Source organism: Dipodomys spectabilis, unplaced genomic scaffold (assembly GCF_019054845.1).
Source record: "Dipodomys spectabilis isolate Male_0828 unplaced genomic scaffold, ASM1905484v1 ptg000210l, whole genome shotgun sequence".
Taxonomy (NCBI): Eukaryota; Metazoa; Chordata; class Mammalia; order Rodentia; family Heteromyidae; genus Dipodomys; species Dipodomys spectabilis.
The window spans coordinates 8,448,530-8,463,708 of record NW_024870887.1 but is presented as its reverse complement, the minus strand read 5'-3'; the positions used below and the strand labels follow the sequence as shown (position 1 = coordinate 8,463,708).

Genomic DNA, 15,179 nt, shown 5'->3' with positions numbered 1-15,179 from the left:
CAAAACCATTCCCTTTTACATTAACTGATGTCTTTATTCCTTCTAAATTTTGCTGTGAGGATAGTTTCCATATCTGCTTTTCGTGCCATTCTTTACAAAGCTGTAACACCTACTTAAATCAATGAAAATATTCCCCAACACTTGAGCAGAGATCTAGGGCTACACACAATATTTAACCCTTTGGTGGTTCCTGGAATTAACTGCATTCTCAATCCTTTCTGAGAAGGCCACAAGTAGGAAAATTCTTCAGTTAACTCAGAGATCATAAAACAGCAAATGATTGTTGAAAACCCAGATAGTCAAATGACTGCAAAGAGCTGACTCGGAATAAAATAACACGGCTAATTGAACTTTGGAATAAAATTTCCAGTTGGGGTTCTGATCACTGTTCGCATGGGTCCTAGGAAAAACTTCTGCTAACAGACTCAGCCTCTTAGAAAGCACAGACTGGGGGCTTTAGAATAGGAGTGTAAAAAACAAAAATCTACCCACTAGCAGGTAACACAAATGACCGAGTTCTAGCCAACTTGACATTTTGAAGCATGCCTTTTGGGTCACTATTTGGGGATGAGGCTAAGAAAGTAGTCCAATTCATTTTCTACCAAATGCTAGGGCCCAAATGACTGCCTATGACCAGTTATAACTTATTAATAGTTTTCATTTTATGATAAAGCTAATGAAATGCTGACTACTGCTATCACAGCTAGGTAGACTAATTCTAATGAAACATTTCATCGGCACTTCATTGTTTCCAGATTCTTTGGCCTGAAGGAATGACAGGGAATTAGGAAAGCACTTACCAGTGAGGATGAGGGAAGACATGCTTTTTTTCCCCTCATTGGTAGATTAACATAGTGAGTTGTTTTTGTAATAGTTTCCTGTATTGTCAATCCACTGTGGGAACTTGAGCAATATATTAAGTAATACAGACAAGCCAGGCACTGCTGGCTCATGCCTGAGATTCTAGCTTCTCAGGAGGCTGAGAGGATGTGGTGCCCCACCATCCCAGGCAGGAAAGTCCATGAAACTCATCTCTAATTAATAACCAAGAAGCCACAAGGGGAGCTGTGGCTCAAGTGGTAGAGCACTAGCCTTGAATGAAAATGCCAAGAGAAAGTGTAAAATTCTGAGTTTAAGACCTAGTACCAAAAACAAACTACAGGCCTTTCTAAATTAAAAGTTTATAAAATTTAATCAGAGAAGCTACTAAGATTCTGTCTTTCCTCTTATGGCACTGAAAACAAGCGATGTTGGCAGCAGAAGTCTCATCTGACTCTCAGAATTCACAGCATCAATGAGAGCATCAAGACCCCCGCCACACTTTATTTTACCTCATCCTCTGACAACACTGTTTTGGACAGCTTTGGGCTTGCATTCCATAAGCTGGTTGTGATCAATGGGTGCTAAGTCCAAACCCAGGACAGGTGTCTCAGGAAACTAGGAAATGCTGACGTCTACACAGCAGTTTCAAATCATTTCCTCATGGTTTGTGAAGTGCCTCTGACACGCCACTACACTCATCTGGCCTAGCTCTCCTCCAGTGTGCATAGGACAGAATTTCACTAGGCCCTCTCTCGTGGAAGGCCCCTTGGGTAGAAGGAGTACCAAGCCCTTGTACATGGAGCTACTTGGGAAAAGTAAGGTACGTATTTACATTATTATTCAGTCATCCCAACAGCTGCAGAAAGTTTTATATCTCCCTCCCCCAACATGGTATATACATTGCCCACATACTAGGATAAACAAGTTATTATTATTGCTTTCATTACTGCTATTATTATTACTTTTTAAAGTTTTGGTGGTACTGGAAATTGAACTCGGGCTTCACACTTGCTAGGTAAGGCTTCATATCACTTGAGCCATGTCTCCAGCCCTTGTTTGCTACTAGTTCTTTTTCAGAAAGGGTCTCCTGGATTTTGCCCAGGGTCAGCCTTAGATGGTGATCCTCCTTCCTACCTAGCCTTCTAGGCATCTGCGATCCCATCACCAGACCTGAGTTACTAATTTAGATGGAGTCTTGCTCATTTTTGCCTCCGAATCGCAGTCCTCCTAATCTCTGCATCCCAAATAGCTGAGATGATGGGCAGTCTCTTCTCAATTATTTTAGTTTGTTGGCCTAGAAAGGCAGCTAGAAATATAAGTCAAGAAAGCAACAGAGCGTTTTGTAAATCATGTTTACTTTATAGTCTGTGGTTAAAAAAAAAAAAAAGATCCTATTTTTCCTTGTGCATGAAGATACAACTATGTTTGGTATGTATTACAAAATGTAATTCTGTGGAGTATGGGCTCAGTAAAGATGGCTGTATTCATAGGGAATCAGAAATCTTAGGCTTTCTTTCAATGAAAGCATGCCAAAACCATTGCATAACACACGTGTATGTAACTACATACTTAGATATTTTATATATGGTAAATAGTGTCTTGTTTTTCTACAATAGTTATTAAATTCTCATGGTAGAAACTGAGAAGAAATTACCTTTTTGGTTTTTGCCTTTTTTTAGGAGGGGGGAGGGATACATACATTATTTTCATAAGGGAAATAATTGATGATGTATTTATACTATTCAGGTTTTACACTGTATGTGTGCGCATGTATGTGTTTTAAAGTTTTGCTCTTATTTTCTTTCCAATCTATTTTAAAGCTCCATGTTTACACAGCTGAAGTGGAGGCTAGGCAGGCTCTCATCCGTGCTTGGAAAAAGACACACATTCTTTTTTTTTTTAAAAAAATAAAACAATCCATAAAGGTCATTCTGGGAAAAACTATTTCCCTATTATCTCCCAAGCTTTTAAATAATCAACTTCTTTGAGTATTTTTCCATTGGGGAAAACCTGATCAGTATATACACAAAATATAATTTCTTTGAAGAATATCTATTAGTTTGGGACACTGCTGCCAAGAATAGAGGGTTCCTATTGGAAAAATCATTTCTAAAGAGCAAATCTATTGTTATGAGAAGTGTTAGACATGGAAAAGAATGAAATTTTATTTCTGTTGAAGATTTTATGAATAAGATTAGCTATACCACATATCTTCTGCCATAGACCTCTAAGAAATAGATCTTTTTTTTTCTTCTCTGGAATTTTCAGATTTTGTTCTTCAATTTATATTCAGAGGTTGGCTTAACTTCTGGGTATAAGCATCAGTTTGTACATTTTAATTCTGTTGGCTATAACAAGTAGGTGAGTTTTAGCCAGGCAATTGTGGCTCAAGCTTATAATCCTAGCTACTCAGGAAGCTGAGATCTGAAGATCAGGGTTTGAAGCCAGTCTGGGCAGGAAAGTCCTGAAGACTCTTATCTCCAATTAACTATCAAAAGGCTGGAAGTGGAGCCATGGCTCAAGTGGTAGAGCACTAGCCTTGCGTGAAAAAGCTAAAGAACAGCACTCAGGCCCTAAGTTCAAGCCTCAGTGACTTTATACGTGGTTGTTCTTTCTTTCCCCTAGGGATTCCTTTCTGTGGGGCTCATTTTGATGCTGGGAACTGAATACCAATACCATATCCAACGTATCACCCAACAAATAGGTAGGAGTACAACACAGCTGCCTGTCGTTCTGAAAAGAAGTCAGTTTCTAAAGCTCTGCAGTAAGCACCGTCACAGGCTCTACTTCCAACCATCTCCCAGGAGGCTTGGTTCTCCTCTGTTTTAAAATGTGCAACAGGAACAAATGCTTTCTATCACCTCACACTTTCACAAGGGAAGGGATCCTAGAGTCATGCTTCAAGATGTAACGTGGATCTTAAAAATTCACATGTAATTCCCCCCGCCACTTGTTTTCTCTTTTAATGGACATGTACAGTGAAGAACAATGTGTTATTTGTTTCTTAAAGTGGAATGCAGAAGAAAGCGAGGGTAAGTTCTAGGGTACCCATGCTGGGAATGGGCTGGATATGAAGGGCTGTGAACAAAAAGGGAGAGCACAGCAAGTTGGTAACTTTGGATGGTAACTAGCTGGGAAGACTAGAATGAAGGTGAGAGGGCAGAGGAGTAACATCCCCTCGAAAGAGGATGGCCCACACACTTCCTGCTCTGAGGAGCTCAGGAGAGTCACAGCAACAAACTGGGCATGCTCCAACGTACAGTGCAGGGGGAGGTGGAGGACAAGATAATCAAGGAAGGCTCCCTGGCAGAGAGGACATCCGAACTTCTGAAACATAGTAAGAGGGGGATAAAAGGCTAAAAAATGAGCTGTGAAGTGCATACCGAGGAGTAAACTTAAGTCTGTGTGGTGGAATGTGTGAAGGGTGAGGGGTCTCTGGAGGACTTAGTTATAACTAGGAGCCAGGGTCTCAATTAGGAGATCTGTTGGGTGGGCAGTTCCACGGTGTGGCGCTGAGACCTGAGGATAGGGTAGGAGTGTGTTGACAGAGGAACCCCACGTGATGTATAGGTTTGGGTAGTAAGCACAGGGGCTTCTGCCCTCGATGTTGGGGTAGGGGGTGATGTCATTCTGTATAAAGACAGGTTGACTTAAGGCTTTGCACTTCAAAAGTACATGTTAAGCTGGGTGCCAGTGGCTTTTGGCTGTAATCCTAGCTACTCAGGAGGTTCAGAGCTGAGGTTTGAAGCCAGCCTGACTAGGAGAGTCCATGAGACTCTTACCTACAATTAACTACCAAAAAGAAAGAAAGAAAGAAAGAAAGAGCTGCAAGTATAGAAATGAAAGTGTAACTCAAGTAGTAGAGTATCAGTTTTGGTGAAAAGCTAAGGGACAGTGTCCATTCCCTGAGTTCAAGCCCCAGCACTAGCACACACACACACACACACACACACACATACACACACACACACACACACACACACACACACACACACACACATGATAAATACTCGCCAGAGTGAACAAAACTTTATTTTTTAATCTTTCCTGATGAAGACATTAGCAGAAAATAGGGACATTCTAAAATGTTGGTCATGCTTATATAGTATAAAGGGATCTCTCACCCTGCTAACGGATCTGGACTTCTTGCTACAGACTTCGTGCTACACACTTAGTTTTTCTGGCACGGGCCTTAGAAGAAAGGTGAGCCTGGGCTAGACAGAGGCTGGGGGACACAGTAAAATATGATCATATTGGTGGTTATATATTGTTAGACACTGAAAACAAAGTTAGCAGAAGGCAAAATGAACATAATAGATGCAGTTGGCTCCTGAGAGCAAAGTACTTCCGAGAAAGACAGCGGGGGTGGGGTGGGGATGGGAAGGTATGCTGAGGAGTAAGAACCAGACTCAGAAAGCAACAAGAAAGAATGAACAGACAGCGCAGCATTCCAGCCTTGTCTGTAACCAGAGGGCCATATGGCCCTGTAGGGCCTGGATGCTTGAGTGTGAGGTGAAGGACGTTTTTAACGTCTGGAAATGTTTAAAAGGAGGAGCATGAGACATTCCTTTTCAGGTCTCATTTACAGCAGCTCCAGGATCTACTCTGTCACTCACCCAAGGCATTAGTGTGTGTGTATCTTACCGTATTAGGAATATACAATGAATTATAGAGAAAATTGGAACCGGTCACTTTAACTGATGGGTTGGCTCATTAAAATATTGACAAATCTTTATCTGAAACTTGAGCCTCTTTCTATATGTAGCAGGGAAAAAAATGAAAAGCACGGTTTGGTAATTAGTGATTTGTTCTATCCTCTGTGGATGTGGATGTAAGCTGATTTCATTTTTCAAAAATAACACAAATGAACATATTTTCTTCCCTCTCACCTACATTTATGGGACAGGTCCACTACAAATACACAGTCAGACCCCAGGAGTTTTCTGGCATTTTACAATGTTTGCATAATAAACACTGTGGTCTCACCATCTTTAACTTGTTTTTTCCTACCAAAGGTATGTGTGTGTGTGTGTGTGTGTGTGTGATCAAATTATCTTTCACAAAGTCTTTCAATATCCATTTATTTTACAGGTTAACTAAACACATTAAAATATCCCAGCTCTGCCAGATATAATAGCTGCCTGTTGTTCTATGTGGTTTCCTGTCTTTAAGAATATATGTTCATCCACCGCTCTGGCTTGTCCCTCTCCAGGAAGAGAACAGGAGTGCTGTTTGATTCTATTGACAGGTGTCCCCTAAGAACAGGGAGACATTTCTTCCTTTCTTTCCTTTTATAAACTATGCCAAAATAAGCAAAAGAGCCAGTCCCCACACAGGTCTGAGACTAGACATCTTCTCACTTAAGCATGTCTCTATCTTTCACAAAATGATAAAGTAGTTTCCTTCTAACAGAACTGAGTGGGAAAAGGATGGAAGAAAAGGACTAACTGGAAAAGGATACGATGTGGAGAATAGACATTTCCAGTTAGTGGCCATCAAGGGTCTTCTTTATGGCAGGCAAGGTCTCCTTTATGGTAGGCAGCAAAACAAGTTCCAGGGGACTAGGTACAGACAGGACCATGGCACCCAGATGGTGGGCCACAATGAACAAAGCATCATAAAAACCCCAAGGCAGAACCTAGCAGTCCCACCTTGGGACCAGTTGAGCAGAAGTTTTAGAAAACATGAGTAAGATTTTCAGAAGCACATCTGCAAGGGAGGGAAGGGCGGGCAGAAGAGTTAACAGGGCCAAGGCACAGACTTGAGAAAACATGGATTTCTCAAGAGCCAGGGCTGGCCAATAGATCTGGCGAGCATGGAAGATGATGCGATGGAGGTTGGTTACATTGGAGAACAAAGGCTTTGATAGCTGCTAATGGATTTGAACTTTATGCAGCCTGATGAAGGACTGAACACCGGATCAGTCTTGAAAACAACTCTGACAAAGTATGGGACGAGAACTGGTGAGAGCAGCCGGGAGAGAAGTCAGGAGACTTGAGGGGTTTGGAAAGTCGTACGGATGGCCTGGTCCATGGAGCAGGGACAGGTTCAAAGGACATTTGGGAAGTGGCATGGGCAGGGGTGATGATGGCTTGGATATGTTGTATGACTGGGTAGAGAGAAAAGTGAAAATCAATGCAAACAGAGGAATGAGAATCATTCAGTTTGGGATAATTGTCAGCTGCGGACATTTACAAGACCATCTTGCAGAAAGGTCTGATAGGTGGCGGAAACAGAAGTGTGACCTTCAGACAGATGGGTAGAAGCTCAGCAGCAGGCAGCTCCCCTGCTGAGATAATTAACCGAGAGCAGATGAAATGCCCCAGCAGAACACAGTGCCAACCAGACGCCTAAACACAGGTCGCCTGGGGACAGGATGATGTAAGTGGTGGGCAAGAGAAGGAGACAGGAACAGAGCAGGCCAGGGTAGGAAGACACAGGGAAGCATTCTGGCCAGACATCAATCACAGGGAAAAGAAAAGGAGAGAGTTCTGTGAAATGTTACAGAAGATGATAGAGCAGGCAACAAACATGGCCAATGGCTTTAGTTTTAACTGCACGATGTAAGGGAAAGCAGTCTTAAGATGTTACAGGTTGCCTGGTGTCCCTTCAAAGTCTTGAGAGGCCAACATAGTGACAGAGGCTGCCCCTGCATGATGACACCGCAGGGGACTGCCATTCTGATTTAGATTTGTATTTAACATTTTCTATAGTGAAGGCAGGTGTGTGTGTGTGTGTGTGTGTGTGTGTGTGTGTGTGTGTGTGTGTGTGTGTGTGTGTGTGTGTGTGTGTGTACTTGAACTCAGAGACTGGATGCTATCCCTTTCCCTTAGCTTTTGCTTTAGCTTTTTCGCTGAAGGCTGGTGTTGAACTACTTGAGCCATAGCTTCACTACTGACTTTTTGCTGGTTAACTGGAGGTAAGAGTCCTATGAGTTCCAGGGACTTTTTTGCTTAGGCTGGTCTCAATCTTGAACTTCAGATCTCAGCCTTCTGAACAGGCAGGATTATAGTGCTCAGCTTAAAGGTAAATCACTTTAATGATGGGAGAAATGTGAAAAAGAAGTCAAGTTTTACAAGAATTTCGTGTCTTAGAGTCTTGAGCTCTGATAAGTACAATTAAGATGAAAACTCCACAAATTAGTTTTCTGTGCCAATTCAGCCCCACATTTGGTGTGTGACCCTGAGAACAATGTTCAAGACTTCAGCCTGGGCCTCAGTTTCTACCTATAAATGGAGCTTGGCTATAAAACTAGCTAAGGTGGTTTCTAAATGTACACATTCAAGATCTGGCTCCTGATGCAAAGATCAATTCTGAAATAAACTAGAGAAATCTGATGAAGGGGGTCTATTATAAATTGTCAGGTAAAATAAAAAACTTCTTTATAATACAAATACATCATCCCAAACCTACATGCGTTGTCATTTCTGATTGTGTCTAATTTGCTTTCCTACAACAGTAACAATCACAATTTATGAAGTGGTGACCATCACAATTTATAATTGATATAATCTCCCTTGTGTTCTTTTCATTATACCTTCAGTTCTAAGACTAAGACTCCGGTCCTACCACAGAAGCTGCTCTGTCCACCAATCAAGAAAGGGAACAGCATTTTGTGGGTAAGGTCTGAAGGCTGCAGTTGCCAAGACTTTATAAATATTTACTACTTCCTCCAGAGTGCCCAAAGACATAAAGTTTTTATTGAGCAATTATCACAGGCACTAAGGAAATAAAAGCATCAGGCTATATTTCATATCCATTCCCTCTTAAATGTGATGAATGGGTATGGATTTTTTTTTTGTTATTTCTGTTTCAGATGCTTTTAGGCAATGTTGAGTAAAGTAAATTAATAGTCCCAGTCACAGGCAGTGAAAAATACTAGTTGAGACCTAAAAAGAAATTATGTAGGAGCCAAGAAGGAGTTAAGAAATAAACACCCTAGGTAATTCAAGTTTCAAAATACCTTAAAGAGGCTCTCTGGGATTCCATCCTGTGGAAGGGTGATATCTTTCTGATAGTGGGAATTGCCACCTATTGGATCTCTCTGGAGGTCACTCACCTCATGGGACAGCTACTTGCTGACCAGCTTCTGGTAGCTGCTGGGTAGCCCTTCTGGGCACGGTTCTGATATCCGCCATTCTGAAATCCCATCCCTCAGGCCCAGTTCTGAACTGGGCATAATACAAAATCCAGTGATTTTGCTACTGACTGTTGTTGCGATAGAGATTCTCCTGGTCAAACAATATGTCCGACATTGCACATCTTTTCTTTCTTAATTACTCATTGGGAAAGAGGACCAGTGAGTATATTATGTTTGTAATACAATTCATTTCAGTCGTACATTAAAACAGTTGCTGAGAATTTGGTACCAAGTGTTGAACTTAGTGAAACAGTAGATTCTTGGACTGATTTTCACTTAGCCAACGTGTTGGGGTTCAGTCATCACATCTCTCCTCTGAGAAATACCCACTGCCACCCTAGCAGGGAGTAGGCTCACAGGCAGTTTGGTTCCTGCAGAAGGACACACATCCCTGTTCCTGTAGGTTCCGCAATATGCCAACCAAGACCCAGTATGTAAACCATATGAGTGTGAACACAGATTTGTTTCTAGAACAAGTGCTTTTGAAGGACTAGATGAAGAAAAAAGAATGCTATGGAACTGGGCATGATCCTCCTGTTTCTGCCTACATGAAACAAAAACTGTAAAAAATAAAAATCTACGGTGACTTTTCGTTCATTTGCTTTGTAGAGGATTTAAAGCTGCTATTCTCTTGAAACTAGGCAGCTCAGATGATAATTTGTAGGCAGGGTTTATGTAAAACAAGCCATATAGAACTTGAAGAGTGGGCTTCTTCTCAGAAACAGACCAACAGATGCAGCTTATTATAATATTCATATTGTGCTTGATTAACAAATGACTTCATATCAAATTCATAAATCTGTGACTAGAATTTTTCTCCCTAGTTCCAGGTGAGAACACAAGAGGTGGAGATAATGAAAGACCCAAGCTTACACAGCTAGAAAGTGGACCAGAACTCTTATCTTCCCATTTAAAGAATTACAGAAAGTTTGGAAAAGAAAGAAAGAAATATCTTCACTTAATATAATTTTTTCCAAGCCTTTCCATTTCCTAACAACTGGGGAAATGTCATTCTTTCTGATGGAGGCATAGAATTCCATTGTGTATATATACCACATTTTCTTGATCCATTCATCTACTGAGGGGCATCTGGGTTGGTTCCATATCTTAGCTATGGTAAATAATGCTGCAATAAACATAGTTGTGCTAGTAGCTTTAGTGTGGTCTTGTTTGTAAACATTTGGGTAAATGCCCAAAAGTGGGATTGCTGGGTCATAGGGGAAGGTCCCATGGTTTCCCTTATTTGCAATATCTAGTATATGTATGAGTCAAGCAGGAAAGATCAGATAATGTGATGTTAGTAAAATGAACCCTTAGATAAGTATTTAAATGTTTTTTTCTTTCATGCATTTGTTTCTAACTCATTTATAAGATTATTTCTTTGTAGCTTTGTATGTCCCTCCCCCACAGTACAACCCCTGCTTTCACTATATTTGATGTCGGTATAATTTGTGGAGGAGATGGGGAAAAACAAGTCGTTTAAGGATACAGGTGGACCCAATGCAACTATGAGAAGTACAAGTCGTCATGTCAAAAACGAACTTTACAACTTTGGTGGGGGGGGGGCGGGATTGGGTGGGGGGCGGGGAGAGGCTGGGAAGGGATGTGAAGGGTAAACAAAGGAGGAGGCTGCAATGCTTGGTAAGAAATGTACTCATTATCTTGCCCATGTAATTGTAACCCCTCTGTACAGTATGTTCACAAAAAAATAAAAATAAAAATTTAAATTAAAAAAAAAAGAAAGAAATATCAAATTTCCATGAAGCCCTACAATGACCTCCTTCAGTATTCCCATTCTCCCTGCTTCTAGAGACAATGATCACTGGAATACCTTGTTTTCACTTAACAGCATATCATATATGCTTTTTCCACAACTACCCAATCTTTACACACATTGTTGAATGACTCTATAATAGCTATTCAAAATACACGGTAAATGAACCACTACTCTTTGGAGCCAAGGATGAAGAAGAAAAATGGGCTCTTACTTAGACAGTTGCTTAAGACTACCAAGTTTTCATATAGTTTGTTATTGTGGTACAATAGCAAGATACAGAAAAACATGGCAGTTATTCTTTTCTTTTTTTGGGGGGGGTCCAGTCGTGGGGTCTGAACTCTGGGCCTGGGCACTGTCCCTCAGCTCTTCAGCTCAAGGCTAGCGCTCTACCACTTGAGCCACAGTGCCACTTCCGGCTTTTTTCTTTTTGCTTATGTGGTGCTGAAGAGTCGAACCCAGGGCCTCAGGCATGCAAGGCAAGCCCTCTACCACTGAGCCACCTTCCCAGCCCCAGTTATTCTTTTCTTTATAGCACAAGCATAGTGCCTTGACCACTTGAATGAACAGCAACCTTTCCTCAGCCACAGCCCACCTCTTCCTCACCAGACAGAACATTTCTGAACTCTGTTCACTTAATTCCTTTTTGTACTGCATAACTGAAGGGAACAATAGACAAAAATGCTTTTATATTTTATTCCCTGTGACTTGCAAAAAATGTATCTCACATGTAGTGAGTGTCCTTTATGGAGTAGTAGTAAAAGCCATAGCACATGTGCGGGTAACATCAAGATTTAGGAAGATAGTAAAATGTTTTATGCTTCATTTTATTTGGCGCTTTCATTTTACTTGGTCTTTTTCTTAGAAAAAAAAATACAACCAAGTTTGTGCTACATGGCACAAACCTAAAAGGGTTTGTGAGCTGCATCTGCAAGCTGGAAGTTGATTAATTTGCCTGGAAATCCATTTAACTGTATGCAATGACGCACAGCCTCAGTCGAGTTTTCAATGAAGGCAAACAGGGAACTCCCTAGGCCAAAATTCTGGAAACACTCCTGAAGAATTCCAAGTGGAAGTCTTTGTAGACCCTGAGAGGCCCGTATGCTGCTTTTCATTTTGAGAAGTGTCAAGATACACATCTCCAAGGGCCAAGAAAGCGGGATTTATGCAATTTAACGAGGCCATATTGAACCCTGGCTGATTGTGCACTGAGTTTTAGACAATCCTCAGTGAATGTTCTTCCTCGTTTGCTCCCTGTGCTCATGCTACAAAAGCATACTAGAGACTATTTAGCCCAACCAGTCATCACCTGCTTCCTAATTCCACGGCTAAAACAGGCAGAGAGGAAGTACCTAGATATTTCCAGAGGCAGAAATAGGGCATGATATTTGGCCGTCTCTTATCACACCCTTACAGAGTGTCTAGGCCACACTTGGGCAGCCCAGATTCTAAGAAGAGCCCTCCACCCATCCCATGCACAGTGCCCCTGGTACTTACCCTCAGACACCCGTGAGCGACACTGCCCGGTCATGGGGCTGTACTCCTGGGTTTCGTCTGCACACACACATAGGAAGGACCCTTCCACGTTCTCACAGAAGGCTTCTCCACACACACCACTGAGCAGCTCACACTCGTTCACATCTGGAAAAGGCAGGTATTTCTCAGTGAGCAATCAACTCCTGCCCCTGGAGGGAAGAGGCGTAGGCCATACAAAAGGGTAGAGAACACAGAAAGCAGGGGTTCCAAATCCCAATTCTTGCTTTAAGAACACCCTGGAATTTTGCTAGAAGCATAGCAGGAGCCTTTGACCAACCAAGTTTTGCTTTCCTTGACTTCAAGATATCAGAATCATAAAATGACCCAACATTCTACGCTCAGTTCTTAATTCAAGGAGGAATTCCAAGCATGGGCACTTCAGTAATCACAGAATCGTTAAGTTCATTTAAAAAAATTCTTTAAAAGGCTACTCACATGTCAGAAAACAGCTTTCTAGCAGCTCAAATGTCCATAAATTGACAATAGAATTTCGTAGGGGGTGTTATAAATATTTATCTGGGCATAGTAATTATTCATGGGAACTAAACTGCTTCAGAAATTAATCAATTATTTCACTACTTCTTTGCAAACTCTGCTGGTATCCACAGTGTAATTTCTATGTTGCTAAATATTTTTGTTCCGTGTTTAAATAAATATTGTTAAAATGCAGTCAAAGAGTCTGTTTCATGAATATGATTTATTCAGCATGGGGTCAGTATCTAGCCCTGAAGAAAGGTGTATTGTTCAGTTGACCTCACTCAGCAGTACTTTTTACCTTTTATTTTAAATTTTTTTATTAATAACTTTCCTGTCCAGTAAGGACCTGACTTTACTTTTAAATGTCTGTGAGTCTTAGGTATTAAACATGTATAAACATCAGGTTTCACGAGGATATTCTGAGATGGTTTATACAAAGTTTAAAATGTGACCAATTATGCATCTCATTCACCCTTGATTCCCATTTTATTGGACAAAATATTCATGGATTATTGACTTACTTGGAATAATGATCCCAGCTTTCCATTTCATTTTATATATAAACAGACACAAACCCAAGGAGATGGTTTTGTTGTAACATCCAATAAAGTAGAATTAGGATATTTAACCAACACGGTCAGCTATAATTTAGACCAGAAACGTTGACTTTGGAAATTTTCCAGTTCTTATTTGTCACTTTTAGGTAAATGTCACATGCAACTTCCTTGTTTCCAACTCCTATTATTTACATGACTATTAAAATTTCTCCCGCCAGACTACATGCATTTCTAGATTACTTGTGTGGCACAAACTATATGTGAGGACAGGCAAGCCCAACCTCTGTCTTCATGGAGCTTAGAGTCAAGTCAGGGTAAGAATAAGGAAATCTCACACATAGCCTTCAGCAAGCGCTTAGGATGAAGGGCACAGAGCTCTGTGGAAGCTGGGAACGGGCTTCCTTCCATGCAATGGTGAGTTAAGAGTCTTGCCCTGAAGGATGTAAGGGGCTGGGTGGGCAGGCCTAAGCAGAGGAAGCAGCAGGGCCAAAGACTGGCCTAGTGACTGACTTATCTCTGAAACATCACACAATGCAGAGTATGAAATACATATGATAGTTACTCAGCTCATCTCTTTTGAAAGAATGATAAAAATCCAAGTAAAATAGCAGTGGTTGAGTCCACAAAACAACAGCCCACAATCCCTTCTCTAAGGATGGTGTTCCATGTGCTGAATGAAATCCCAACGTGAGTCGCTTCTCTTAACGTGGATATGGGTAGGTAGCAATGAGCATGAAGCAGGGACTCAAGTAGTACATCTCATGTTCCAACAGTGAAATGGAATTTACTCAGTGTCTACAAAAGGCTACTTTCAAATCATGTGGAAGTTATGACTTTGAAGAGAAGGGCTGTGGGCAATACATGCATGTTATTAAACAATTCTCTCAAAGGTTGTAAGTACTACAAGAGCATGTGCTCAAGGTGTTCTGGAAGCAGGGGGAAGGTCACAGCCCAGCTGAAGAGCAATAGGACAGAGTAGGGAGTGTCTGAGAGACAGCATCTAAACTCAGTCTTCAAGAGTGAGTGAGGTGGGTCTGACACAGGGAAGATATTCCCAGAAGGAGAAAATGCCAGCCAAGCAATTTGTCCCGATAGAAGCAATCCTAAGCAGCCAGATGTCACAGGAAGTTAATAGGTAAGGAAAGAAGTAAAAGTAAGAAGATAAATAAGGGTCATATCAGGACCCATTTAGTTGAAACACAGTCCAATGTCAGGTAATTTTATCAGCTGAATTTTGGTGGGAGTTGGTCCTATATATTGGGACAATCATGACACTATTATGAATAGTGAATCATTCTTCTTGTGAATAATTCTTGAATTAGTTCATATGCATTTTAGATTAGCTGATACTTGTGCTTTAAACTATGTGGCTGTCTTAATGAATAACATTTGGGATTAGGAATTAAATTTCATAATCAATCTCAAAAGAGCAGTTGATATTCAAGTGATAGCAAACTTCTAACTAGATTTTGTTTGCAAATGAACTAATGCTTTAATTGTGAATTTTCAAACCAACAAGTTACTGACTTCATCTCAAGAACCATCTGCTTTATAGAAAACATAGTTCTTTATTTTGTATTAAGAGAAAAAACCTTGTGACCTCTAAAGTTTTCAATTTAGTGACCTTTCTTCTCTTTCCCATGAATACTGCTCTAATTGCAAGTGTGCGGCATGTGATTTGAAGTAATCACTGTTGATTAGAAAATGCAGCACAAGTTTGCTTCCTTATGAACATGTGTTGGACTTGATGCCAAGATATCGGATGACATTCAAGATTCTTTCCAGCCCCACCAATCCCAGAGCACACTGAAGAAATATAGCTGCACCCGCAAATCTTCAAGGTTACTGGTGTCATTTCTAGAAACGCAAGTGT

At 41.0% G+C, this 15,179-nt stretch overlaps 1 protein-coding gene across 11 annotated transcripts in view; it reads right to left on the bottom strand.

Moving 5' to 3' along the window:
* The window catches only part of Ltbp1 (latent transforming growth factor beta binding protein 1), a 400,428-nt gene that overhangs the window by 30,882 nt on the left and 354,367 nt on the right, over nt 1-15,179 (bottom strand). For all 11 annotated transcript variants that reach the window (XM_042696612.1, XM_042696614.1, XM_042696613.1 and 8 more), the window contains one exon: nt 12,234-12,377. In XM_042696612.1, coding sequence (XP_042552546.1) covers nt 12,234-12,377 — 144 coding nt within the window. The remainder of the gene's footprint in view (nt 1-12,233; nt 12,378-15,179) is intronic.